At 39.6% G+C, this 27,957-nt stretch overlaps 2 protein-coding genes across 3 annotated transcripts; both read right to left on the bottom strand.

Annotated features, from left to right (window-relative positions):
- Window positions 1-65: 65 nt before the first annotated feature.
- On the bottom strand, window positions 66-3,812 carry LOC112282335 (uncharacterized). 2 transcript variants are annotated; one of them, XM_024519794.3, is made up of 9 exons: window positions 3,449-3,812; window positions 3,214-3,344; window positions 2,774-2,835; window positions 2,434-2,589; window positions 2,192-2,304; window positions 1,823-1,953; window positions 1,460-1,628; window positions 909-1,077; window positions 66-747 (listed from the first exon to the last, which is right to left on the bottom strand). In XM_024519794.3, the coding sequence occupies exons 1-9, from the start codon at window positions 3,480-3,482 to the stop codon at window positions 291-293; spliced, it is 1,422 nt and encodes a 473-aa protein (XP_024375562.1). In that variant the 5' UTR covers window positions 3,483-3,812; the 3' UTR covers window positions 66-290. The 2 variants fall into 2 exon arrangements, with proteins under 2 accessions (XP_024375562.1, XP_024375563.1); XM_024519795.3 differs by lacking the exons at window positions 2,774-2,835; window positions 3,449-3,812 and having other exon boundaries at window positions 3,214-3,390.
- Window positions 3,813-5,319: 1,507 nt separating this feature from the next.
- On the bottom strand, window positions 5,320-9,747 carry LOC112282334 (uncharacterized). The gene is made up of 2 exons (XM_024519793.3): window positions 8,241-9,747; window positions 5,320-7,640 (listed from the first exon to the last, which is right to left on the bottom strand). The coding sequence occupies exons 1-2, from the start codon at window positions 9,612-9,614 to the stop codon at window positions 5,850-5,852; spliced, it is 3,165 nt and encodes a 1,054-aa protein (XP_024375561.1). The 5' UTR covers window positions 9,615-9,747; the 3' UTR covers window positions 5,320-5,849.
- Between the last annotated feature and the right edge of the window lie 18,210 nt (window positions 9,748-27,957).

The following is a 27,957-nucleotide window of genomic DNA, read 5'->3' as shown; positions in this document are numbered from 1 at the left end:
AAAAATTACACCACAAACTGACACAATTCTAACAGAGGATGCACCACAAAATACATAAGACAATATAATTTCAACCACACTTCCAAGTATATTACCAATGGTTGTCTGAATGGCTGATACAGTACCGTAGTGATGTCTCACACAATGACATCCACAATTTTCATCATGTTCACAAGACTCCTTGTTCATGCACGCGATGAACACCTTCGCTTCTATGAGCATGCAATGTGGCGCTGTGAGACGTTTTCCCTCGAGAAACAATTCATCTATATCACTGCATCTAAGTGACCCTAGTGTGCACCTCTGGACCCCACATCCATGCGGACCAATTCCGCCAATCGGGTTCGGATGTGAGTGCTTCTGGCCCTTGCGACATACATGTCACTTTGCATCTCCACAAGTCGAGACACGGCACGAGGGGCTGCCTTCCTCGTAAAACTTGCCCCCGTCAGGTCTGCCAATGAAGCGCCCTGTCTTCCAGTGGCACTCCATTCCATGTTGCCTATCATCAACGTTGACCTGCCCGAACTGCCTCCCTCGCCCACAATCCGAATTCCTTTCTCTTCTGTTGCGTCCAGGCTATGTCCTCTCCCAAGTACACATCTTTGCAAAGGATCAAAGAACAGCGAATCCGGCGGAACCTCGGCCGAGCATATCAGTATGGTGTTGGTTTCGTACAGTATGTCGATGAGGTTGATGAAACGCCGGGCTTCGTTCTCACAGCTTGGATCTGAAAGTCTGGGAATCCTGCACACCATACCCCCTTCATTCGTTACCACACCCTGACATCAAGCCTCGATGCATTTTCTTTCATCCAGACACGCCGGTACCACTCTTCACCTGCGTGCCAGTGACAAGTTCAAATCCCTTGTCACAACAACGAATCGTTTACTCCACGTGGGTCCTACCTGTCCAGAAGTAGTACGGAATACATTTCAGCAATTGCGATGTAGTCTGCAGCTCCGAATGCCGACTTGCACAAGTAACTAAAAGAAGCTCTTCCAACATCTTCCGCGGCCAATATGCGAAAAGACCTCCCCATGAAACCCTCTATCCGCTGATCCGTCCCTTCCACTCCTGCTTCACACAACGCTTCACTCAGCTCCTTGCACTTGGCTCTAGAAGCAATGACCACGTACATGGCAAAATTTGCAGAATCCACAAGCTAAATTCTGAAAGTGCTAGGTTCAGCGTCATGACCGATCTTTCTCATCCATTTACGCATCAACCTTCCCAACCAGAAGGCATCTAGGAAGTGAAAAACTTACACCACATGGCCGGGAAGGTTGCCACTACCCTTTGCGAGCTGCGAATTTGGATTATGTAAGTGACTGCTCGGTGCTTCCAACTAATCCCTACATTGCTGTTCGTCAGTGACTCTCATTAAGCGCCAAGTACTCTTCCGCTCCGACCAACAAACACAGTGGACAAGTTCGCAGGTGGACACAGTGATGCTCACCTGTCAGTTTCAAAAACCATTCATCCATGATGCCGTCGACATTTTCCGCGACGGGACAATGATACAAATGTCCCGACCACGCGTGACGACGCCGATAATCCTTCCCATCCATTGTGTTCAAACTGTAGACATTGCAGTTCTCCTTTAGCCGGCGGATGAAAGGTAAGAACTGTCAAGCACATGAATGTGTGAGTACCACACCTATCCCACGCTCGCCAACTCCGTGGTGCCAAGCTCCACAACTGCACCTCTGCCGTTAGTGACTCGGCCGTAACCACGAAGCGCCCTAACAGCTAAATCAGGCACAGCTGCATGCTCCTAAGAAGTTTCACACCCCATTATCAAAATGACAGTCTCACTGACCAGCTGCCGGTTCAGCCCGTCTTCGTACAGCTGATCTGGGGCTGAGTTGGAAGTCGCCACCACTACGATGCCCATGGCCCACAAAACCTCGAACAACCGCTTCAGCATCAGCGCGTCTGCTATATCTGTTACTGCGATTGCCGTCAAACACTCTGTAAGTCACCCTCATATTCTCATCATCACCTTCCTCCGCCCAAATCCTAACACAATCAAAGCTGCGTATATCTGCCCTTAGCAGAAGATTTCAACCTAATCCGTCCTCCAAAATGCACGCTTCTCGTGCCCCTCCGTCCATCCAACCCAAGACCTGTATCGAACCATCTCCTCTCTGAAAACGCAGCGCACGTCTGTGCAAACAAGACGGCTTACCCTCAACCTCGTCCAAACACAGCACGCGAGATTGCTCCAACAGTTGCCATGCTACCAATCGAACTGCGTCGTCGACCCTCCCGTACTTGTGCAGTCGTTTTTGCACATCCAGCCTGCCAGCCTCCGATTCCCACCATCAGCATCCGTCATCCCGAGCCCGTAATCCTGGCTGTAGCGCCTCAACATGCAACACAAGCAACAAGCAAGCTTGAAACAATCTCCGGGTCATCCGAGGCACCAACATGAATGAATGGAAGTGTACGCGACGCTTTCGGCGCACAGGCACTTGATTGTAGAACAGATCCATCAGCAATGTCTTCCCGGTTCCCACGCTCCCATGCATGTATATGCCCAACTGCGCGGAGGGCTGGTACCACCTCGCCATTCGCTGCCACCACCTGCCGGTAAACACTGCATTCCGTCAACGACCTCACCCACACGAACGTATGCTCTCCATTTACAACGTCCATCATCCCACCCCGTCCATATGCACACACCAAAACCCTTCCACAATGCGCAACCGACTCTTCGTAACAGCCTTGAACACATACATGCAAAAAGTGACCGTCAACAGGGCACTACCTGGCCTCTTCAGCCCGTTCCAACTCATGGTGAAGCTTTTCAAGAGCTTCCACAGCTCTCACCTACTCAAACCCACAATCTTTAGATGTCAAATTCACCATCACCATTCCTTTCATGCCTAGGTGTCAACCACCATACCAGGCGTCAAACTGACGATACACATGGTACGATTCTGCCTTCCTCAACTCGCCTATTTGCCTACAAATTAATCATACGCATGCCAACAATCCGTGCTGCTCTCGCTTGCAATACTACAACCACACACTGTCGTCACCACATTTGATGCGGTCTTGAACCGAGAATCTCCCCCATTCTGCAGTCCTGCAGCTCTCGGGAGACCGCAAACCTTCGAAACCTTCGCACAGCTAAAACCCAACCGAAACATCACCAAAGAATCTCATGAAACTGCTGAAGAAAAACAACCCATCTACCACACGCACCTGCGCCAAATTGCCGGATTCCAACTCGCCTCTCCGAATACTATCCTTGTACATTACCAACGGGCTAGAGCCCCCGCTCCCGTAGCACCGACATTGCACCCACTCGCTTGCCACCCCCGCACCCTGGATGCCTGCACCGCAATCCACACAGGGGTTCCGCCAACTCAAACCACTCGCCCACACTTCACACCCATCATCATTTCCTCGCACTATTACGGTTCGCACGGAAGCTCACCAAACCCAAAGAGGTGGCGCACACGCGACGTCATTGAAAAACAGAGGCACCTCTTGTCATAGCCAGAAACGTTGCGACAAAACCCAGTCAGCAAATTCTGCCGATGGCAGACAACTCAGCAAATGCCGGCAGCAGATACCGCACAACCAACCAAACGAAAACGCTCCATGAGTCGTCTAAGCTTCCCCTGAAATTAAGCCCTAGCTTCCCGAACTGACGAACTCGCACCCAGCCACCACGCTGCGAACAAAACTGAACATCTTTTTCAGCAGACCCTTCGTCCCAGCTGGACAAATTGGCGCCATGTCATGCCCCACGCCTACACAGAAACATGGAGCATCGGCGAGTACAAATGCAGCGAGGGTGTTCAATTCAGTAAGGGTGTTCATTTCAGTAGAGATTGTCAACGGCATTCCGAGAAACCTATCGGAATAATTGATTTCGCACGGCTGCCCTGTGACCACTCCACTGTAAGGACCTACACAGTGTTTGTCGTGAACATGGCGACTGACGCGGATAACACATCGTCACGCAACGCATGTTAACAAAAGCGAGTGGAGGGTGTGTGCCTTTCTGGCAGACAGTGACTTGTTCTCGCAACACGTTCACGTCCAACATAGTTCCGTGAGTACACATTCGCGATTTCAGTCAAAGCTCGTTCTCTTCGCGTACTTCCACTATAGAACACTTATCCGTGAGTCCTCCCAGGGATTAAATACAATGCATCAGGACGACACCTAGTGACAGACATCAAAACCCAGTACTTTGTACGCCCACGCCCAAGCAAATCAATTTGTAGTCTCAGAATGCAGAGCGGTGTCCATACAATTTACGACCGCCCATCCGCCCACACACACACACAGATCAAGATACCACCCACGCTTGCCACACCATCATCTCATCATGCGATTACCATCCAAGTATCTAGAAATCTGATACCAAATTCATCATTGTTGCTGCCTGCACGACATTTGAAATCGAAGACATAACCACCTCCACTCTTCTCGCAAGCACTTTAACACTCTTCACCTCCGACCACAACCCTCCATAGATCCACGTACTCTGGCACAAATCGACTCATCCATTTATTGCAACACGACATAAACCACAAGCCGTGCAAGAGAGTTTCCGGACTCCATGGAAAACAGGTTCCTGGAGAACCCTGCTAGGCTCGTGCATTGTCTCACGCCCATCACGGAATCGTGCGGCCTCGCCCACATGGACCTCAACAATCTCACTACCTCCCATGCCATCTATTCCGCAGTGATGTGCAGCAGGACTAGCACCCCTTCCAACCCGACAACCGAATCCCCGCAACCGAAAGTGGTTCGTGCTCACGCCGTTCAACATTGCCCACTTCCAACCACACACCCCCTGCGCCCTTGACCAACACAGGCAAACGACTACTGCGCCTCTCCCGATTGCACACGACCTTCTGCTCGAATCACAGAGCTAGGTCCCCCCTCTGATCCATCCCATCGTATGCGGTGCATGGACTTCAACACAACCACAACCCCACCTCATCCTAACCTCGCGTCATCAATCACACCACCGACCCGAGTTCAGACTTTCACACGCGCCGTATGCCATCACAACAACTGCACGTGCTTCCAGCTATATCCCAAACCCCGCGACGCACGCAAAATCACGTCATCCTCGGCCTCGCTCTACATGCACGCATCCAACTGCACAAGCACACAAGTACACCCTCATCCAAACTCCTTGGCTCTCCACCCTATCCGACCTGCCCATTGCCACTTCGACTCATGACTCCGCCTGTCCCTCCCAAGCGGGTGGCGCCCACGACGTCCAACGACGCGCCGCACTTCGTTCACCACCACACACAACAGCCCACGCTACTACACAAAAAAGAGAGGAAGCATAAAAAGCCCGTGTATGTAAGGTGACAATCTCGAAACACCACATCCGGCATCGCAAGTTCTTCGTCTGCAAGTCTGCTATGCTTCACTGTTCCAATATGAAAATAATGCTCTGTTCACAACATGTACACTATACGCTCACAAAGACTTGCCCACCCACTCACGGGCATCCAGACGCCCGCGTCCACACGGGACGGGCGTCTTCTCCGGCGCCGGTCTAAAACGGAACCACCGCCTCACCCGCTCCCGCGTCCCAACGTCTGCATCGCGCAGATCGACTCAACATCCCCACCGACCACACCCGCCAGGGATCACGGGCTCACAACCTCCACGCGCAAGTCAACTCCCAACCTGCCGCCATCCCCCCTTCGCGAATTCCAACCGTCCGCTCGCCAACCCCGCCATGCCTCCTCTCCGCTCGCCCCGCTCGCCTCCAGTTGCACCCTCCTCCCGGACCACGAATCCCCTGCCATCCAAAATTGCCTAGCTTGCCCAGGACCTCCGGCCCCGATTGCACTATCCTACTTCGCCCTGAAGTCGTGTCTGAATACCGTCAAATTCTGCGTGAACTTGTCCCTGTTCTTCGGCTCCAGCGTCCGCGTCACGTCCGCCATCAGCTTGTCGAAGCACCCCGCCAGTCGATGCTGTTGGTCCGGCGGCTGCGTCGCCAGTATCTGAGACTTCAGCCCCGTAAATATCTGCTCGTTTATCAGAATCAGCGACAGCATCGGCCTGCTCAGGCTCCATTGGTTCGAACAATCCTCGAACAGCACGATCTCGAACAGCGACTTCAATATCTCCGGAAACAGCGTCGGACACTCCGCGATGTGTCTCGCCAGGTTCACCGCTGCCGCCGAGCTCGGGCTCTCCTCCACCGTGATGTTGTTGAAGTAGAACGCCGCCAGATTGTCCACCGCCGAAGCGCACTGCGACGAAATGCTCACGTCCAGACACTTCACTCCCGTGTCCAGCGACCCCACCAGGTGCGCGAACGTCGCCGTGTCCAGGTTCACGATCACCGACGTGTGGTTGTGGCACAGCACCTCCAGCAGTGCGAAGTACGCCCGAGCCAGCTTCCGAAACGCCATGATGCTTGCCAGAGGTATCGACAGCGACATCTTCAACGCCATGTCCAGCGCGTCCGCCAGAGCTCGGTCGCCGTACAACTCGAACACCCCGAAGTTCACGTAGTTCCCCGCCAGCGCCCGAGTCAGAATCGTCAGCGCCACCCAAATCCCCTTGTACTTGTACGTGTACGGGTCCGACGGTGTCGGCAGCGCCAGTATCCGCGACCCGTACGCCACGATCAGCTTGCTGATCTCCCGGAACAGCAGGATCCCGTTCGGTGACGACGAATCGAACGTCAGCCGCTGCGTCTTGTTGATCACGAACTCCGCCACGAACTTCAACAGCGGCGTCGTCACCTCCGGCGTGTCCGTCCACTGCTCCATCGCTCGCAGCAGCAGCGGCGTGTGCGCCGGGTACAGCCAGTCGAACAACAGCCCGTACGTCCTCCGGCTGTTCGTCGCCATCGCTATCCCCCGAAGATCCCGCATCAACCCGATCAGCGCGAACTTCACTCCGTCCGACCGAAACACCTGCTCCGGCGTCACCTCCAAGCTCACAAACACCTGCTGCAGCGACGATATGAACGCCTTGAACTTAGCCGAGCTGTCCTCCATGAACAGCAGCCTCCCCAGCGTGAAGTAGAAGATCGTCCGGTTCCTCGAATTGCTGTACTCGTCCAAAAACGGAAAATACTCCCGAGTGTGGTTCTCCAAAATGTAGTTCACCGCGTCCAGCTTCAGCAGCAGCTTCCCGCTCATGTACCCCGCCGCCAGCTCCTGAAACAGATTCAGCGTCTGCTCCACCACCTCCTCGCTCTGAGCGTAGCACTTCAGGTTGGTCGCGATCTTCCCCACGATCACGTTCAGCACCATCAGATGGTCCTGCAGACCCAGCAGCTCGTTCAGCCTCGCGTACAGCTGCTTGCTCGAGTGCATCGCCTGGTCGCCCACGTACACCCTCCGAAAATTCTGAAAAAACGACAGAATCGCCAGATCCAGCCGCTGCTTGCTGCTCACCGCATACCGCTGCACGTGCGAACCCGTATCCGTCACCTGAATCAGCTGGAACACGCGCGCTGCCAATTCTCCGTCGATCACTTCTTGCGGCTCCGCGCTGCTGCTCGAGCTCTGCCGACCCCTCACGATCGCCCCAATTATGTGCACCAACCACGTCAGCTGACCCTCCATCGCCTGCAGCTGCTGGCTCTCCCCCGCCGCTTGCATCTTCCCAGCCCCCGTATAACTCTGCACCCATCACAAACATCGCACTCGCGTCACTACTCCACCCCTCACCTTCCACCCACACCTCCTCCTCATCAACCCCACCGTCCTGCGCTCTCACCAATGCTACCGCCACCCCTTACTCACCAATGCTACTACCACATACACACAAACACACAGGACCGACCAGGCATTGCGACACCACAGCCTGTCCCCAATTCATCACAACCCAACGCCCCCTCCACTGCCAATGCGCCACTCCCTCCGCCCATCCACCCATAATGCCTCATCCTCGCCCTTCCTCCGCACCCACAACAATCGCGCCGGACTCCCCTCCCCTCTCCCCGACTCGCACGCTCCCCACATTCCCACAACCCCATCCCGACCTCACAACTCATCCACATCACAAATCTCTCCACCGCATCCGCATCTCTACCTCTCACACTCTCCAACCCACTCCCATTCACCGCACAAGTCGTCACAACAACCAACAACCAACAGCGTATTTACCCGTCGACTGTACACTGCACCTGCAACACGACACCCACAGACCCACATCCCGTAAGTACAAATTGCTGCGCCTCGGACAACTGCGGCAATCGCTTCTCATGGAAGAAGCCGTACCTGCAATATGGGCTCCAGCAGCGCCACGATGTAGCTGCTCGTCTTGTCGTACTGGAACCGACACAAATATGGCAAGCTGTCCAGCTGGTCCTGCAGGTGCTCCTCGTTGTCCAGCGGATCCTCTGCGATGTTGTTCTGCAACACCGCCTGCACCGAGTCCAGCCTCGACGTAATGTATGCCTCCGTTATCTTCGGCACGTAGCTATCCAACAGACTCGGCGAGTCGCTCTTCAGATACGGCACCGACGACACCAGCCGCGACCACAGCCCCAGCAAGTAGTACACGCTCCCGCTCGCCCACTGCCACGATTGCAGTGACTGGATTGTGAATTCCGCCACCAGCCGGATCCAATCCCCATAATTCTCCACGCTCACCAATTCCGACAGCTGGTAGTTCGTCTTCAGCCGCCCCAGCAGCCGGCAATACTCGTGATAGTTCTCGTGCTCCGACAGCCCCTGCTGCGTCCGAAGGATCTCCCGCGTCCCCGACATCAAATGAGACAAAAACTTCGACCTCTCCGCCTCTCCCGAAAACAGCGACCGCCGTACCGACGCCAGCCGCACCAAGCACTCCAGCGCCTCGTTCGACAGCGGCGGTTTCGTGCTCGCGTAGTAGTCGAAGAACAGCTGCATTGTCGACGTATCCTCCAGAACCGGCCGCCACGACGATGGTATCTGAATCGTCCCCAGATCCTCCGAGCTCTCGTCCAGCGACGTCCCAATGAAATCAAACGACAGACATTTTAGCGACAGCGCGATTGCCTGCTCCCGCAACCTCTCGTCCGCCGCGTCCATCTGCAGCTGCTGCAGCGACGTCAGCGAAATTTGGAATATCTGAAACAGCGCCAGATCACGGAAGCTGCACGCCGTCTTCCGATGGTGCGTCAGCGACAGCCCCGGGTTCGATTGATTCATCTCCGACACCAGCTGATTGAAGATCTTCAGCCCTATCAGAAAATGGTCCACCATCCCCTGCGTCAAAAACTTCATCGCCTCCTTCACAATGTCCCGGAACCGGTCGTCGTCGTACCATCCCAGCTTCGTGATCCGGCACAGCAACTGGATCAGGCTCGTCGTCACGAACCCCTGCAGCTCCTGCCCCTTGCTCGCCAGAAACGTCAACACGTAGCTCCGGATGTCCAACCGCAGCTGCAACGACAACACATGCTCCGTCACCTGCTTCACCAGGCTCGAGCTCGCCAGCAGCTGCGCATACGGGCTGCTGCTGTTGTCCAAAATGTACTGGCACTGCTGTATGTACTCGGTGTTCACACTAAAACACGCCAACGTACTCTCGGCGTGCGCTCGCTCCGCCGGGTCCTGTGATGTGTACAGCCGCTCGCACAGCACGCTCAGGTGCGCCAGGCTCTCCATGGATTCCTTTCGCGAGCGAGTCCCTCGCTAACATCTCTCCCATCCACGACCCGCACCGTTATCCTCCCACCCCGACTCAGAGCCCCATCGCCCTAATCTTCCTCCTCCACCACCACAACCACCCAACCCACCAACCCAAACCCAAACCCAAACCCAACGGAACGCACTCCAAACCCTAATCCGTCCTCGTCTCCACACACCTTTCGTCTGTCGCTAGCGCCGCCTCCCCCTCTCGGCACGGTCCTCCCGCACCCACCGCCACACCCCGACGCCTCACGCCACCACCAGGATCGCCACGCCCACGCCCACGACGCAAGATCAGGAAGACAAATCGTGGGCAACAACGGCACGCGATGGGAGGGCGAGGAGGAGGAGGTCTGAGAAGGTGGGCGTCCGCGCGCTGCAGCATCCCCGACGACGCCCCGGTTTCCGGCTCCGTCCTGCCACTCCCTGCTGCGCTTCTTCTTCAACCATCCCGTGCGGGCTATCGTTCATCGCCGGATCGGCGTTCATCCGCAATCCACAACGTTCTCCTCCCGCTCGCGATGGGGCCGTGCTTGATTGCGTGCAATGTCACATGCCATGTCACCTCCGGCAACCAGGTCATACAGGCCTGAGCGGGTGACTTGGCGTGCCACCTCGGCTCGAGGTGGTTGCAGAGGATGTGCATGGGTGCGCCACGACTACTGAAGCTCCATCTGCTTCTGCGAATCGGTAGTCGCAACCCCGTCCAGCACTGCAAGTGGAGATTGGTCGTGAAGTTTTTACGGCTGTACACATTCCCTCACCGTGGGCTCTCGGAGTCTGCTCGTTGACGCTGTCTTGGCTGGTGCTGGTTCATATTTGTAGCAGGCATGAGGAATTTATGCATCCTTAGAAAGAAACATCTAACTTCCCGATTGATCATTTTTTCTGAAGTCGATTCATAAGTAGCTACCTCCGTTGGTCCAACAATTGCACCAATGTAGTTATTTTTTGGGGGGAAACTCAAATTGTTATCATATTGGTGGGACTGTGTGGGTATATTGACCAGGTGAAGTGACACTATAAACATGTATAAAGGCAAGCATTGTATTGGTTCATTTCTCTATCTAAGTTTGTTGTTGCTTTATGTCTAAATTAAATAATTTGGTACTAAGACAAGATGGGAGAAGCTCAAACAAATCCAAGTATGACAAGCTCAAATAATCCCTAGCATGATAAGTTCAAACAAACCTGAGTAATCATGCTTTAATTTCTTACCACCTTTTAACCTATTTCAATAAACTCAACTTCAATTAAAACTACCTAAATTCAAATCACAAAGAATCAAATCTCAATTCAAAATATTTAATAAAATCTTTGGGTGTTTTTAATTTTTTTCTTCAATAAAAGATTTATCTATATTCTATTTGATATTTGTATAAATAATTGTTGCATAGCTTTAAAAATACAAAATATTACATTGTTAGTGCAAACTAAATGTAATCATAATATATATTTTGTAACAAAAAATGTATCCAAATCAATCTTTAAAGCATATTATTGAATCAACAAAATTATAAGGTCAATATATTGATAATTGTATGTATTTTATAAATTAAGCAATTAGATAAAAAAATTTCATTACTTTGAAGAAATTATATATCTTTTAAGTTGTAAAATAATCTTCAAGTTCTTATAGTAGATAGAACCGAAGTATTTATAGCTAAATTCTTTTTTTAAGTGATGATTTTTTCAAAGCTTTTATATGGAATCCTATCATGGATATAGATATATATTTTTTATCTAGATAAGAAGTATTAGATAGAAGGTAAATCTAAGTAGATTTGATATTATCTTATATTAAAGCTTTTTAGAAGCTTCATAGATGGATATTTGACTTTATACATGTTTATAATTAATTGGTAGGATAGAAACTTGGTCAACAAGTTAGTTAGGTGTCATATGTGTTGGTAGCTTATGGTACAAGCTAATGATATAGCACACATATAAGAAACTTGCTGTGTAAGTTAAGACATGTGTCTTATACATTGGACACATATTGGAGATCTTATAGAACATTGCCACATAGTTCCTACTTAGATAATATATATGGAAGTAAGAGTAAAGCGTACTTTACTCTTATCAATATCTTTCTAGTTTTTATTCTTATTTTAAAACTTTTTAATCTTTTTATCATTGGCAATAGTCATTTTAGCTTAATATTATATTATCTTTGAGTGATTATTTAGTTTTTTTAAAATAACACAAGAGTATATTAATCTTTTAATTTTTTGAGATTTATATCTTTAACAATTTGACAAGAATGCTAATTTATTGTTCTTATCTTCTTTTAGAAGTGAATGAACTATCCCACTTCTATTGTTATGTTTTGAAGATTATGGACTATCCACCTTTAAACTAATATTTTAGTTTTTTTTAATACTAATTAATTTTTTTAAAGATATTAGTCTATCATTCTTTGTGGAAACTTTAATTTGGAATTAGATGTTGTAAATTACTTTCATTTAATTTGAATTATTTATAGAAAAAAATTATAGATGCTACTCTTAATAGAAGTGAGAATAAATTTGTAACTATTGTAGATCTTTACAAGCTTGTCAACACTCTTAGGATAGAAATGTCATACATCTCTAATGTCAACTATAGAAGTAGCATTTTGGTGCCTATGGAAGAGATCAACAATAAAGTTCAAAGTCTATACTATAAAGTTGTGCAGTTGAGAAAAGCAAGTAATTTAAGTTTATAACTGAATCCAAAAAATCTTGCTATTATAAATATGATGGAGGTAAAAATAAGTATGCTAGAAAAAATTGATAGAAAAATTTCAAAGTTTTGAGGATTTCTACAAGTAAAACTTTATATAAAATTGCATTGTTTTCAATATTTTGATGGATTTACTTAAATTTGATTCATAGATACAATTCTTTTTAGAGGTGCTTTCTATTGGTTTGCATCTTTGATGGAAAAAAATTTACGTCTTTTTTATGATTTAAATTTATTTTTAAAAGTATTTATGGCTAATTTTAGAGAAAATAATCAAAAAGGTAGTAAAAATCAAACTTATATCTTTATAATAAGAATCACATTCAGCTATTATATATGCTATTAAATTCCAAAACCTTGCTTATAATGTGAATTAGATTCACAAAGCTCTTATCAATTAATTTTGATATGGATTAATAGATAATATTAAAGATTTTCTATTGATAATACAAAGAATAGGTATCATGGACAGACAACTAAAGAAGAGTCGAGAAGGTTCTAAAAGATTTTAAGAAGATTCTTGTAGATCCTAAAAGGTTCTAGAAGATTTCAAAAGGTTTCAATAGGCTCTAAGAAGGTCATAGAAGATCTTAGAAGGTTCTAGGAGGCTTTAGATGATTTAGGAAGTTGCCAAAGAAGGATCTTAGGCTTGTTTTGTTTCCAAGCCTTATGGAAACTTCTCAAGAAGCTTTCTAGGACTTAGTATATATATATCAGTTGAGGTTGAGGGGATCCTCAGTCTTGACAATTCACTTCTTATGGTCTAGTCAAGACCTTCTTACCTTATATCTAGTTATTATTTTAATATCGAGCTATTTCTTCACCTTGAATCTTTGTTTTGTATATAGTCCCTAACAGTTTGTCAAGACTACCATAAAATAATATTAGAAGCTTGGTCTTTTTTAATAGAGAGTGGATTATTCCTCTTATTGGAACTACTATAGTATTCTAGAGATTTCAGATTACCTTCTCATAGACTAATATTATTCTTTTTTTAATATTCTTTTGATTTTTTTTTCTTTATACCATAGATCAGGTTTTTTTCTTTTTAGTATGTTTTTTCTTTGATTTCCTATGGCACAAGGTGGAAAAATCAATATGAAAATCTTTGAAGAGATCAAATTAGATTCTATTATTAATATTCTTGAAGCATTAAAGATCAAGACACAGACTTTGTCAAAGCAGAATAAAGAACTATATATGACCACACATAATGGTCAAGGAGCCGGAGTGCCTCAACCACCACATCAAATAGCAATAGAGGTTCCAAATTTTTAAATGACTATGCGTGTTTCAATAAACATAGAAGGTGCATCCATTCAAGGCAATGATCTAACAATAATAACAACAAAAGAACCAAAGATCATCCTTTTAGAAAAGTTTGATGGGAATCGCTTAAAATTTTATGGCTTTATAAACAAAGTATGACTAATCACATTGCTTCAACCTCAACAATATTTTATTGAAGTATCTCATGTTAGTTTGGTTAGAACCTTGCTCTCAGGTCAAGCTTTATTCCAGTTTGCTTCATTATTTCAAAAGAATTCTCCTATATTGCATGATTTTGAAGAATTTTTAGCAGCATTTGTGGAAGCATTTGGTGAACATGATAAGGTTCATTCTTCAACAACTATAATTTGAAGCCTTTGACAAGGAATGTATTCTGCATCAATGAATGCTTTAGATTTTTAACAATTAGCATGTGATATAAATTGAAGAGAAGATGTGTTGAGGAGTCAATTTTATTGGAAATTAAGAGATGATGTCAAAGACTTATTATTGTCTATGCCAGATCCTCAAACACTCAATGAAGCCATTAATCAAGCTGTGAAGTGTAATAACCATTTATTTCAACAACAATAAGATAAACGTTCTTCAATTATGCCACATATATATACCAATTAATTTAGAGCTTCTTCACCATCTATTTCTAATGAGCATTTGGAAGCAGAAGATATGCAAATTGATGCAATTCGCTTCAAACTTCTTTTTATGCAAGAAAAAAAAGCGTCAAAGGGAACTTGGCCTGTACTTATATTATGAAAAATCTAGCCACAAGATTAATAAATATTTAGAAAAATGCTAGTGTACATATCGAATGAAGAGTGCAGCCACATCATCAAAAGCTTTGCAAGAAAACAATGGTGTTTAGCCACAGTAGGGACTGTACAGCTAAATTATTCACTATCACAAATCAAAAAAGATCATATACTCTTTGCCAACCTTTCTTATTATTTTACTATACTTGTACAGTTAAGAATCACAAAACTAGAGTGTCATTCATTACTTGATTCAAGAGCCTTTGGATGTTTTTATTGATGAAGAAGTTTTTAGATTACACAAAATCTGTACGGTCAAACAATCCAAAGCCGTACATGTAGAAGTAATAGATAGTCAACCTTTATCATGTGGAGATGTCACTCATGAAACAATTCTATTAGAAATAACCTTTGACAACTATATCAACTAAGTAGTATTCAACATTATTAGATTACCATCAAATTTAGTCATTTTAGGACTTTCATGGCTTGAAAAATACAATCCATGAATAGATTGGATATTCCAAAAGTTAGAATTTCTTCTAATAGATCATAGAACCTCTAAATCTATGAAAAAGCTTCTAATATCCAAAAAGTCAAAACTTAAAGAACATTTATTTATTAGAGCTAGAACATTTGTGAGGGCAGCCAAACATGGCATTACGTTTATTGTCTATGAAAATTCACAATCAAAACATGTGGTTATTACAACAATAATTTTAGAGATATATAAAGATTTTGTAAATATATTTGAAAAGAAAAATGTAGACAACTTGCCAAAGCATCGCTGTCATAATTGTACGATTGACCTTCAAGAAGGTGTCAACCATCATTTAAATCCATCTATAATTTAGGCCAAAATGAGATTGCAACTTTAAAGGAGTACATTGAGAAAAATCTAGATAAGAATTTTATTCAATATTCCATATAGCAAGTTGGTGCTTCGATATTATTTGTGAAGAAGAAAGATGGATCTTTACAAATGTATATCAATTATCACAATCTTAATAAAATCATGGTAGAGAATTGATATCCATTGCTATTCATATCCAAACTTCTTGATCAACTTAGCCAAGCAAAGAACTTTATAAAAATTGATTTATGAGGTACATATAACTTGGTATACATTAAGGACAGAGATGAATAAAAGACAATATTTTGCACCAAGTATAGATATTTTGAATATAATGTCATGCCTTTTGGACTTACCATTGTACTAGTCATATTCTAATACTTAATGAATGAAATATTTTGCACCAAGTATAGATATTTTGAATATAATGTCATGCCTTTTGGACTTACCATTGTACTAGCCATATTCTAATACTTAATGAATGACATATTTTGCAAGTATCTCGATGATTTTTTTATAATATATTTGGATGATATTCTAGTCTTTTCTAAGAATCTTAAAGACTATGAAAAATATGTACATCTTATGTTGGAAAAGCTACAAAGTATTGGACTATATGCAAAACTGGAGAAGTATATATTTCATGCACCTTAAGTCAAATTTGTTGGATATATTATTTCCAACAAAGGCCTTTTTATGAATCCAAAGAAGGTACAAGCAAACATTGATTAGGCTAAACTAAAAACTGTATGTGATGTCCAATGCTTTCTTGGATTTGCAAACTTCTACATGATTTTTGTTAAGAATTACTCGAAGATTATTGCTCCACTTAGGCAATTGACATGCAAGGACAAGCTTAATTGGGGCTTTGAAGTAGAGAAAGTTTTTCAATGCTTAAAAGATGCTCTCACAATAACTCCAATTTTGATACATCCAGATTTCAATAAGCCCTATTTCATGGAGACAGATGCCTTAGACTTTGCATTGGAAGCAGTCTTGTTGCAATATAGAGAAGATAACAAACTTCATCTAATTGTATTCCATTCTAAAAAATTCTGAGTGGCAAAAATTAACTATAAAACCTATAACAAAGAAGTACTTGCTATCATATATTTTTTTTAAGAATGTTGCCACTTGCTTGAAGGCAACTTTATCAAGTGATTGAATATATAAATCACAAGAAACTTGAATATTTCATGTCAGCTTGAGTCTTGAATCGCTGCTAGGTGTATTAGAGTATATTTTTATCATAATTTGATTTTTGCATCACGTATCAACTTAGGAGCCAACAAGGATTATAAGATGCACTATTAAGATGTTCTTACCTTGAACCAAAAGAAGACGAGGTAGCATATGATCAACAATGGGTTATCTTGTTAAAATCTAAGTAATTTCATCTTCGAGTAGTCAATGTATCAATGACTCTAGATTTATCATTTTTGATCAAGTTTATAAAGCCTCAAATACAAATCCTCTTATTCTTAATATCAAGCATCTTATTAACAACCTTTATGAAGAATCTTCTAAATTCAAGTATGAGGACAACCTCTTGTTCTTTGAAGAAAATTTGTTCATTCATAAAGGGCCAACTTGATTGCGCCTTCTTCAAATATGCCATGACTTCCCTACAGGTAAATATTTTGGATTCAACAAGATTTTAGAACTTTTTTCTAGAAAATTTTGGTGGCCTAAAATGTAGAAGGACATTAAAGAATTTGTATTATCATAAAATACTTGTTTAAAATCAAAGAATCTTCAAGATCAGCCATATGGACTTCTTCAACCCATTCCTGTTCTAAGACAATCATGGCCATCTATCTCCATAGATTTCATTATAGATCTCCTACCATCAAACTTATTTAATACTATCTTTGTAGTTATTGATTGATTAACTAAGATAACACATTTCATACATTGCAAAAAGTCAAATACTACTAAAGAGACAATAAGACTCTTTATTGATAATATCTATTATTACCATTGAGTACTAGATGATATTATGCCTGATCGTGGGCCACAATTTGTATCAAGGTTTCGTAAGGTACTTTTCAAGATTCTTAAGGTTGATATCAACATTTTTTTTTGCCTTCCACCCTCAAAATGATGGCCAAACGGAGCAATTCAACTAAATTTTTGAGCAATATTTGAGGTGCACCATCAACTAGCAATAAGATGATTGAACTTCCTACTTGTCATTGGCACAGTTTACATATAACAATACAATCCATGCATCTACACAACAAATGCTATTTTACTCAAACTACGATCATCATCCAAAATTGGATATGATAGAACCTTCAAAGTCAGCAAATCCAATAGTAGGGAAGTTTGCTACAAAGATTGCCAAACTTCAAGCAACCATGAAGACTCACTTACAAAGGGCTCAACAATATTATAAGCTATTGGTAGATGAATTGAGGAAGGAACATCTTCTATATCAAGTTGGTGACAAAGTATGGCTTTTTCAACGTAATATAAAAACCAACAAGCTATGTGATAAGTTGGACTACCGAAGGTTGAGACCATTTGTGATTCAGAGACAAATCAATAATATAACTTATTACTTAGAATTACCTTCATGCATAAAGATTTATCCGGTCTTTCATATTTTACTTTTAAAAAGATATGAAGAATCAAACATACCAAATCAAAGACAACTACCACCTCCTATGATTGAAGTCAATGATCATGTTGAATTTGAGGTAGAAGAGGTATTAAATTTAAGGATGAGACATAGAAGGCTTGAATATCTAGTCCATTGGCATGAATATGATATCAATGATTATACGTGGGAACAAACTGATAACCTTGTAAATACACAAAGGCAGGTTTAAAAGTTCCATCAATGACATCCATCCAAACTAAAAGTGGCAAAATGAAGAATAGTAGCTTGGTAAGATGGCCTCACTATGAAGATTCTTAGTTCTTGGTCTCATTAAGAAGAAGAAGAAGCAACCTCTGAAGAGGCAATTTTTTCAAATGTTTAAAACAATATAAGTTAGTAGTTTGAGGTCACGACGATAGCTTATTTATTTTCTTTTGGTCTTATCTACTTTATATGATATGGATAGTTAAGAGATAGATGTAATGCTGATCATACCATCTCAATCAAGTAGCTTGCGAAGATGATCCTAAGATGAAGAGTCGCCTAAATCACAAAGACGTCAGAAGATATCTAGTAATAGGTCATTCCTAATTGTATTTAAGATAGAACCTGCCTATGAATGACATCCAGAAGGAGTGTTTGTATGATAATTCTATAATGAAGATCTCGAAGTTCATGCTTGGTCATAAGTAGAAAGCTTGTGGTACTATCAATGGCTACAATTAATAGTTGCTTGTAATTGGTGGTATGAAGTGAAGTAAGGAATTGGCAAAAGACCAAGGAGGAACAACCACAATATATGTAAAAGAGATGAAATCAAGTAATAACAACATTCAAACGAAGTCACAATCCGTTTACTGGATTTTTATCTTATAAAAAGTAAAAATAAAAAGTAAAAATATTTTTAGATAGATAATTTTTTTATCTTTCTAATGACATAAAAATCATATAATTCCAAGTTACTATGAGTAAGTTATGATAGATTAAAGATAGAATATAAATAATAGAAAAATTAAGTGAATAATTTTTACCTCAAGGATAACTTGCTTAAGAAATCAAGAGTTTGAGCCTCACCAAGGCTCACAAGTAGTATATATTCTCTCCCTCTAAAAGGCCTTGAGGCCTTATTCTTATCTTCCTACCTATACCCAAGGTGCTACAACCCACATGAGAATTGTACACCTCTCTTCCTACAAGGACTACACTAGCTGCTGGTCTTCCTATTTTCTACCAGTAAAACTACTTTTTTTGTATTTTTGACTTCACCGTGGTATTCAAAAACATCCAATTAGCTTGGAAACCTTACATAGTCTTCAAATCTTGCTTCATTTCTTCATAATGGCTCTCAAGGTGATAAAACTCAATTTTACCAAAGTCTTGAAATTCTCTAGAAATTCTCTAGAAATTCATAAAAAAATCTATATAAATTCTAAATAAATTCTAAAAAATCGTATAACATTTCTATAATACTAATATCCATATGAGGCTATATTTTCCTATCTTGGTGATTTTTTATAGTAATAAAATCAATTTAAATCCACTAAAAATCCTATTTTTTATATAATTAACTAAAAAGATATGAAGCTCTTTTTCATGCTTCTTCTAACTACTAACTAATCATTAATAGGATTTTATGAGTAATACATTTAGATAGGAGCCAATGAAGATATTGGTTTCAATAACTAACTCTTAATACTTAACAATAAGAAAAATACTAAACTAACTAAGATAATTGCCTTCAAGACTTACTAAGACTCCATTTTTATAACTTTTCCTCTAATAACACTTTTGTAACTTATAAATACTTCTAAATTATAATAAATACTTGAATAGTTAGAAAAAAACTCTCTATTCTTAACATTTATATAATTGAATGACTTAAAACTATATTTTTAACTAATCCACTAATTAAGATCAATTTGTGGGACACACAACTTATTTATATTCTTTTGGTCTTATCTACTTTATATGATATGGATAGTTAAGAGATAGACACCGTGCCAATCATACCATCTCAACCAAGTAGCTTGCGAAGATGATCCTAAGATGAAGAGCCATCTGAATCACAAAGACGTCAAAAGATATCTAGTAATAGGTCATTGGTAATTGTGTTTAAGGTAGAACCTGCCTATGAAGGACATTCAAAAGGAGTGTTTGTATGGCAATTCTATAATGGAGATCTCGAAGTTCATGCTTGGTCACAAGTGGAAGGCTTGTGCTACTATCGATGGCTACAAGGGCCTATAAACCATTTGTTTCATAAAAAATAATTGGAATATAAAGTGGACATTATGTAAAAAATCTTCAACTTCTTGTATATATATTGACTTGCAGCAACATTGCTTCTCAAAGACCTCGAAGCTTGAAGAAGAGATGATGTCATGGACATACAACTAAAGAAGAGTCAAAAAAATTCTATAAAATTTTAGAAGGTTCTAAGAAGATTCTTATAGATTTTAGAAGGTTTCAAAAGATTCCAAAAGGTTCCAATAGGCTCTAAGAAGATTTTAGTAGATTCTAAGAAAGTTTTAGAATATCAAAAGAGATCCTAGAAGGTTCTAGGAGGCTTTAGATGATTTAGGAAGTTGCTAAAGAAGGATCTTAGGCTTGCTTTGTTCCCAAGCCTCATAAAATCTTCTTAAGATGCTTCCTAGGACCTAGTATATATAGGAGTCAAAGATGAGGGGATTCTCAATCTCGACAACTTACTTCTTATAGTCTAGTCAGGACCTTCTTACTTTATATTTAGTTATTGTTTTAATATTGAGCTAACTCTATTTCTTGATCTAAAATCCTTGTGTAGTATATGGTCTCTAATACTGACTCATTAGAGCAATTTATTACATATAATAAATAATTCTTTAAAAAATAATAAAAATAAAGATTTGATTATAAAGATACAAGTCAAGTCATGGCAATAGCTTCTATGGTTACAAAAGTTTATTTATCAAGGTCAAAATCTATTCAAATTGGCACAATAAGTTTGAAATTTCTTTTTATTTAAAAAAGATTTAATGTTATTAAAAAGGTTTGTACTTATATTGTGAGGAATCTAAGCACATAATTCAATATTGTCCAAAGAAGCAATACAATCACAAAAAGAGGAGCATGATTGCTAAAGAAGACATTGTATCAAAAAATAAATTTCTTTAGTTATAATAGAAATCATTATTATGTTAAAAAGTAGCATAATTTGAAAAAAATATTATAAAATATTATAAAAATTTGATCTATAGTAAAAAAATAAAAAAACAAAAAATGAAATAAGATAAAAGGATCTCGTATCAATCATCAAGTCTAACAAGCATCAAATCTATACCTACTCGAGTAGCGTGAATTTAACCAATCAATCGAATTTATGACTTAATATCTAATACTATATACATAAGACTTTTATTTTCTTTATCTAAAGTTTTATTGGACTTTAATTTTTAATTTTATTATTCTTATTTATCTTCTATTTTTTTTGAGTCTATAAATTTATTTTAAGATAGTATGGATAAAAAAAAATAGTTAAAAAGAAAAAAAAGAGAAAAAAGATAGTTATAGATTTGATAATTTATCTCCAAAGATAAGTTAAGATAAGTTGATATGAGATTGAGATGGAGTGATATGGTATTAAGATAAAGAAATATGGACTGAGATAGAATGATATAGGCTTGTATTGACTTGTGGATCCTTTTCTCCTTCTCTTTTGCTTGGGCTTTTTCTCCTCAAATATAGTGTTAAGGATAAGAACTTATTAAAAACAAATAAAGAAGTGAGACTTTTTTCAAAGAAAGATGACAAAATAGAAATAACTCAATACATATATTAAGAAAGAAACTAGAATGGCTATTGCCAAAAAACAAGAAAACTAGAGATCCTTGAAACTAGATTAGAAGTAAAAAAGGAATTGACAAGAGTGAAGAGGGCTTCACTCTTGTCTCTATATATACTATCTTACTAGGAGCTATGTGGCAATATTCTATAGGACCTCCAATATGTGTTGACTTTGTAAGACACATGCCTTGACTTACAAGGCAAGATTTTTTACTTGTGGGCCACATAGTTAGCTTGATCTTCAAGCTATCAACATGTGTGGCACATGGCCAACTTGTTGACCACATTTCTAATCCAAAAAGTCAATTAAAGACACCTATAAAATTAGAGCAGCGTTTATGAAGCTTTTAGGAAATTTCAATAGCAAATATTATGAAATTAACTTTCTTTTACCTACTTTTACTTACTTCTACCTATTTATATATGTAATTATTAACTTTCATGCATATGCTTGTGATATTATCCCTCATTTTAGAGACGATTTTCATGAGGAGCGATCATCATATATCGAGAAAATCTATGATGTGATGAATTGTATTTGTAACATACTCTGATCTTTACTCTCTTTAAAGATGATTGATAGAGCCTCTCAACCATTGATAGTGTCCCATACTAAAGCACAAAGACCACCTAGTTATTTGATTGTTGTTGAGGCCTTTATAACTTCCTTCGAATAAAACATTTGGAACACCATCAAGAATTGTTCCTACCTCTAGTAAAATCACCAAATATCGGGAGTCCCTTCCAAGGTCATGATATCAAACGCGTTGTATCTCACCATCTATTCGAGGAAGAACATGTTGTTCTTAAAGATCTTCATCTCAATTACGTCGTCTTGAAGGTTGTGACAATCATAATATTTTGTCCAGTAGGTCAGTAAACAAAGGCACTTGAGTCGAATCCATTGGTTATTGGTTCTCCATCTTCTTGGTGTCACAACTATAAAGAAGCTACAAACAAAGATTGAAAATAGAATGTTATCTTACCTAGATATTATTTCTTTTACAAAAAAGGTTTTCATCTTGATTTTGATAGATGTCGTCGATGAAAAGCCTCCATCACCTTTGCTACATTTGCAAGATTTTTTACTGGCTCCTATGTGCATTCTCTAATATCATATCCGCATCAATAGACAAGATATTCCAATTTATTTTGGCACCGCCTTGAATCTAAGACTTCTTCTACTTTGAATTCTTTATTAATGTCCACTTCTATAGGAAGAGATGGAGCTTGTCTTCTTCTTGGTATGTCCACTGTCTTGTATAGTTCAAGAAGAGATACGTGGAATACTGGATGAATTTTTATTGACTTCGGTATAAGTAAATGATATGCAATTGGATTGATTTGTGAAAAAATAGAAAATGGTCTAAGCCTTTGATAGTCCAACTTGTCACAAGGACAAGTGGTCTTGATATTGCAATAAAGTAACCATACCTTGTCACCCATGTAAAATAGTGGTTGTTCCTTTCGATAGATATTTGCATTGATCTTTTATTATTCTTGAGCTTCTTTTAATTGCGCCTTCATCATTGCATGTAGCTTTGCCAAATCTTTCACCAGAGGATTATCAACTTTTGAAAAGTTGAAAATATCAAGTCATGGATGATAACCATAATTGGCAAAGAAAGATGTTTGTTTTGTAGAAAAATGTATTGTATTATTGTAAGCAAACTCTACCAATGGCAAAAGAATTGTCCAATCATCTTGTTGGTAGTTGATAGTATAGCTTAAATACTACTCCAAAACTTGATTAACATGCTCCATTTGTCCATCAGTTTGAAGATAGAATGCCAAAGATAGTTTTATATGTATTTTTAGAATCTTAAAAAGAGTCTGCCAAAATCTTGATACAAAATAAATTCCCTTATCTGATATAATATCCTTGGATAATCCATGATAGCGATAGATATTGTCAAGAAAGAACTTAGCTGTTTTGTCACATGTGATAGATTTTGTACATGGTAGAAAATGTGCCATCTTGGTAAAACGATTTACTATCATGAATATAGAGTCATAAGAACCTGAGATTGAAAGATCCATGATGAAATCCATAGAAATAGAAGACCATAGTTGTTCTGAAATGGATAATGGCTGAAAAAGTCCATAAGGTTGATGACGAGGAGTTTTTGATCTTGAGCAAACATCACAAGATTGTATAAAATCTTTGATTGCTTTCCACATTTGGGCCCACAAAAAGTCCCTGGATATTAGTTCCAAAGTTTTATTGTACCCAAAATGTCCTACTACTGAAAAGTCATGACGAGCTTAAAGAACACGTAATCAAGCTTCACATTCTAGAATATATGGGTATCCTTCAAAATATAGTAAATTGTTCTTGAATTCAAACTTAGAAGTATGATAAAACTTTGAAGGATTTTCTTTAATATCACAAATAAGAGGATCAGAAGACATACTTGATTGAACTTGGTTAATAAAAGTTGAATCAATAGTTAATATTGATTTCATTGGTCAAAGATGAAGATAATTTGGCTTCAAGAGAATTGTCTGTTGTTGATTAAAAGTAACATCTCTTTCCTTTGGTGCATGGTAAGATCATCTAAAGAGTGCATCTGACAAACCTTGTTATTTTTTTGGTCAAAAAGTCATCTTACATTTGAATCTTGACAAAGACATACTCCAATAGGCTTAGCAATGATTCAAAAAATCTGATGATATAAAATATTTAAGGTTCTTCTGATTCGTATATGTGGTGACTAGGCTAGAAGGACCTTCTAGATAATGGTGCCATTCTTGAAATAAAATTAAAAAAAAAATTGTTGTCATGGATCTCGTAGTTCATCTTGGTTGCTAAAATTTTTTTGGAATGAAAAGCTATTGGATGAAGTTTATCATCTGTTCCCATTTGTGACAATACGGCATCCAAAGCAAAGACTGATACGTCTATTTCTATAAAAAATAGCTTAAAAAAATTGACGTGATACAAAATTGGTGTAGAAACAAAGGTTGTCTTCAAAGCTTCAAATGCTACTTCCGCTTCTTAATTCCATTGAAGTTTGTCTTTACAAGTCAAACGCGTAAGTGGATCTGCAACTTGAGAGAAGTCTTTGATGAAGATCTGATAGTAGTTTGTAAATCTCAAAAAGTCTTTTAGTTTTTGTAATATAGGACAAATATGAAGTTCATGTTCTTCTGTGTTCTTAGAATAGATTAAGATATTGTCTAAGTAACATATAACAAAATCATCTAAAAACTCCCAAAAGACATCATTCATTAGATGCTAGAATGCTATTGGTGCATTTGTAAGTCGAAAAGGTATGACGTTGTATTCAAAATGTCCATACTTTGTTCGAGATGCAATCTTCCATTCATCTCCTTCTTTGATCATACTAGATTGTATGTTCCTTATAGATCTATTTTTATATAGATCTTAGCTTAATTCAACTAATCAAGGAATCTAGATATCAAAGGTAGCAGGTACCTGTTCTTGATGGTGATTTTGTTGAGTCCTCAATAATTGATACACATCCGCAATGATCCATCTTTTTTCTTCACAAATAAAATTGAAGTTCCTGCTAAAGATTTTGAATGGTGTAGGAACTTCTTGGCCAGATTCTATTCAATATACTCCTTAAGTTCAACCAACTCATTTTGTGATAAATTGTAGATTGATTCAAATGGCCATTGTGCTCCTTCTTGAAGGTCAATTGAGCAGTCATAGGAACGATGTTCTAGAAGAGTATCCACATTTTTTTTTCAAATACATCTTGAAAATCTTGATATTAGCTTGGAATGTCACTTCAAGTTTTTCCACCAATAGAAATATGTGTGGCATAAATGACACAAGGTGATCCTTCTTTTGTAGCATGCAAGAAAGCTCTTACATCTACAAACACAAGTTTAATTGTATTAGACTTATAACTTTCTACTTGATTAATTACACTCTTAATTATACTTTCAAAAAAGTCAAGACTATGAAAAGTTCAATGTATTTTAGGGTTATATTTTTTTAGCCATAATAAACCTAAAATGATTGGATTAGAATGAGATCTAATGATATTAAATATTATAAAGCTACTATGACCATTAATTACTATTTCTATAAGAAGGGTTTTATGAGTAACATGTCTTGAAGACAACAAATGACTATCTATGACTTCTACATGAACATGTTTAGTTTTCTTCACTAAAAGTATGCTATATCTTTTAGCAAATTCTTCATCTAAGAAACATGCTGAGGTTCCTAAATCTAGCAAGATAAAGGCTTTGTGATCTTTAGGTCCTAGAATAATATTTATCGTAAAACATGGAGAGGGTTCTGAGAAGAGAATAAGACCTTCACTAGGTGTTGTATAAGATACCAGCTATACGATTCCTATTGTAGCTAGATATATTTATTTTTTAACATGCTATTTTCTTTGATCGCCAAACTCCTCATTTTATAGTTGCATCACTTCTTTGAGTAATGTTGAGCAATGTGCTTAGGTTTTCTTCAATATAAGCACAATCCTTCCTAATGACAATGAGTTTTTTCTTACTCAGTAAGAAGTTTGAAACGTACTGCATCAATTTGTATATCTTCTACTTCCGAATGTATGTATTGATGAGATGTTGGTGTTGCCATTGAATTATAGTAACGTTGAGGTTAACTTGTATGGTTCTCAGATCAAAGTTCAAAAAGACAATTGTCACACTTCAAAGCAAAGTCAATTGCTTCATTCAATGTTTGAGGATCAGGTAAGTTGAGCATTAATTTTTTTACCTCATATTGTAATCAATAGAGAAATTGGCTAACAAATGTAGTATCATCCCACTTGATATTAGTTGCAAGTTATCAAAACTGTGAAGTGTACAACGTTACTAATTGATTGCCTTATCGTAAAATATGGATCTTGTTGGTTGGAACATGAATTACATCATAATCTTTATACATGGATCAAAATTCTACTAAAAAAGCCTCTAGATTATCCAATATTGGATCTCATCGTTCAAAAAAGTATGAAAACCATGATAATGCTAAACTTGAAAGAAATATACTAATGAATCTAACTTGCGATCCTAGAGTTGGATAGCTTTGGAAATGAAGTTCAATCACAAGTTGTACTTGATTAATAAATCTTCTTAATTTTGATCTGGTGCCATCAAACTTCTCGAGTAGGACAATTCTAGGTTCTCAAATACTAGAAGGGCGTTCCACCATAGGAGAAGGGACATGATTTAGTGCAGATATTAAAGCTGCTTCAATCATTTCTATATCTTCACTTCTTGCTAATCTTGTTGCTCTTTGTCATGGTAAATTGAGTTGATGCACCGCAAGCATTAACTCCTTCAATTGCTATTATATTTGTGCCATTGCACTCTTCATTTCAACAAGTTCTGCCATGATAACACTTAGAAAAAAAGATGTCTAATATCACTCAAGATAAATAAAAGAGAGGACTTAAGAACAAAGAAAATATTAATGATAATATCAATTAAGAAGAAGGTAATCCACAACTTCTAATATGCTTATGTCTTACTAAGAGAAAGGAATAATCTATTCTTAATCAAGATTAGACAAAGCTCTCATATTGTAAGTGTACTCTTGTCAATCTCTCAAGGACAAGAACTTGATAAAGATAAATAAATAAAGGAGACTTTTCTCAATAAAAGATGACAAAATAGAAATAATTCAATACATATATTAAGAAAGAAACTGGAATGGATATTGCCAAAAACTAAAAAAAAAATAGAGACCCTTGAAACTAGACTAGAAGTAAACAAAGAGTTGACAAGATTGAAGAAGGCTTCACTCTTGTCTCTATATATACTATCTAACTAGAGGCTACATAGCAATGTTCTATAGGACCTCCAATATGTGTTGATTTTGTAAGACACATGCCTTCACTTATAAGGCAAGGTTTTCTATGTGTAGGCCACATAATTAGCTTGATCTTCAAGCTAACAACATGTGTGGCACATGGCCAACTTGTTTACCACATTTCTAATCCAAAAAGTCAATTAAAGACACCTATAAAGTTAAAGTAGTATCTATAAAGCTTCTAAGAAGCTTCTATAGCAAATATTATAGAATTAACTTACTTTTACCTACTTTTATTTACTTCTACCTATTTATACATGTAATTACTGACTTACATGCGTATGTTTGTGTTGAGAAAAGAACTCTTTAAGTAGTTGCTAATGGTCAATAGAGTACAAGTGTTGTTAAGGATATCCCATAAGGTAGGGTGCTGGTCTATAGTACATTAGAGTACAAGGGGAGGGCTGGTCCTAGGAGATATCCCATATGGATTGTAGCACTTGGTACCTTGGTACTAA

This window comes from Physcomitrium patens, chromosome 5 (assembly GCF_059467195.1).
Source record: "Physcomitrium patens ecotype Gransden chromosome 5, ASM5946719v1, whole genome shotgun sequence".
Classification (NCBI taxonomy): domain Eukaryota; kingdom Viridiplantae; phylum Streptophyta; class Bryopsida; order Funariales; family Funariaceae; genus Physcomitrium; species Physcomitrium patens.
The sequence above is the reverse complement of the archived record's forward strand: the minus strand, read 5'-3'. Positions and strand labels throughout refer to the sequence as shown.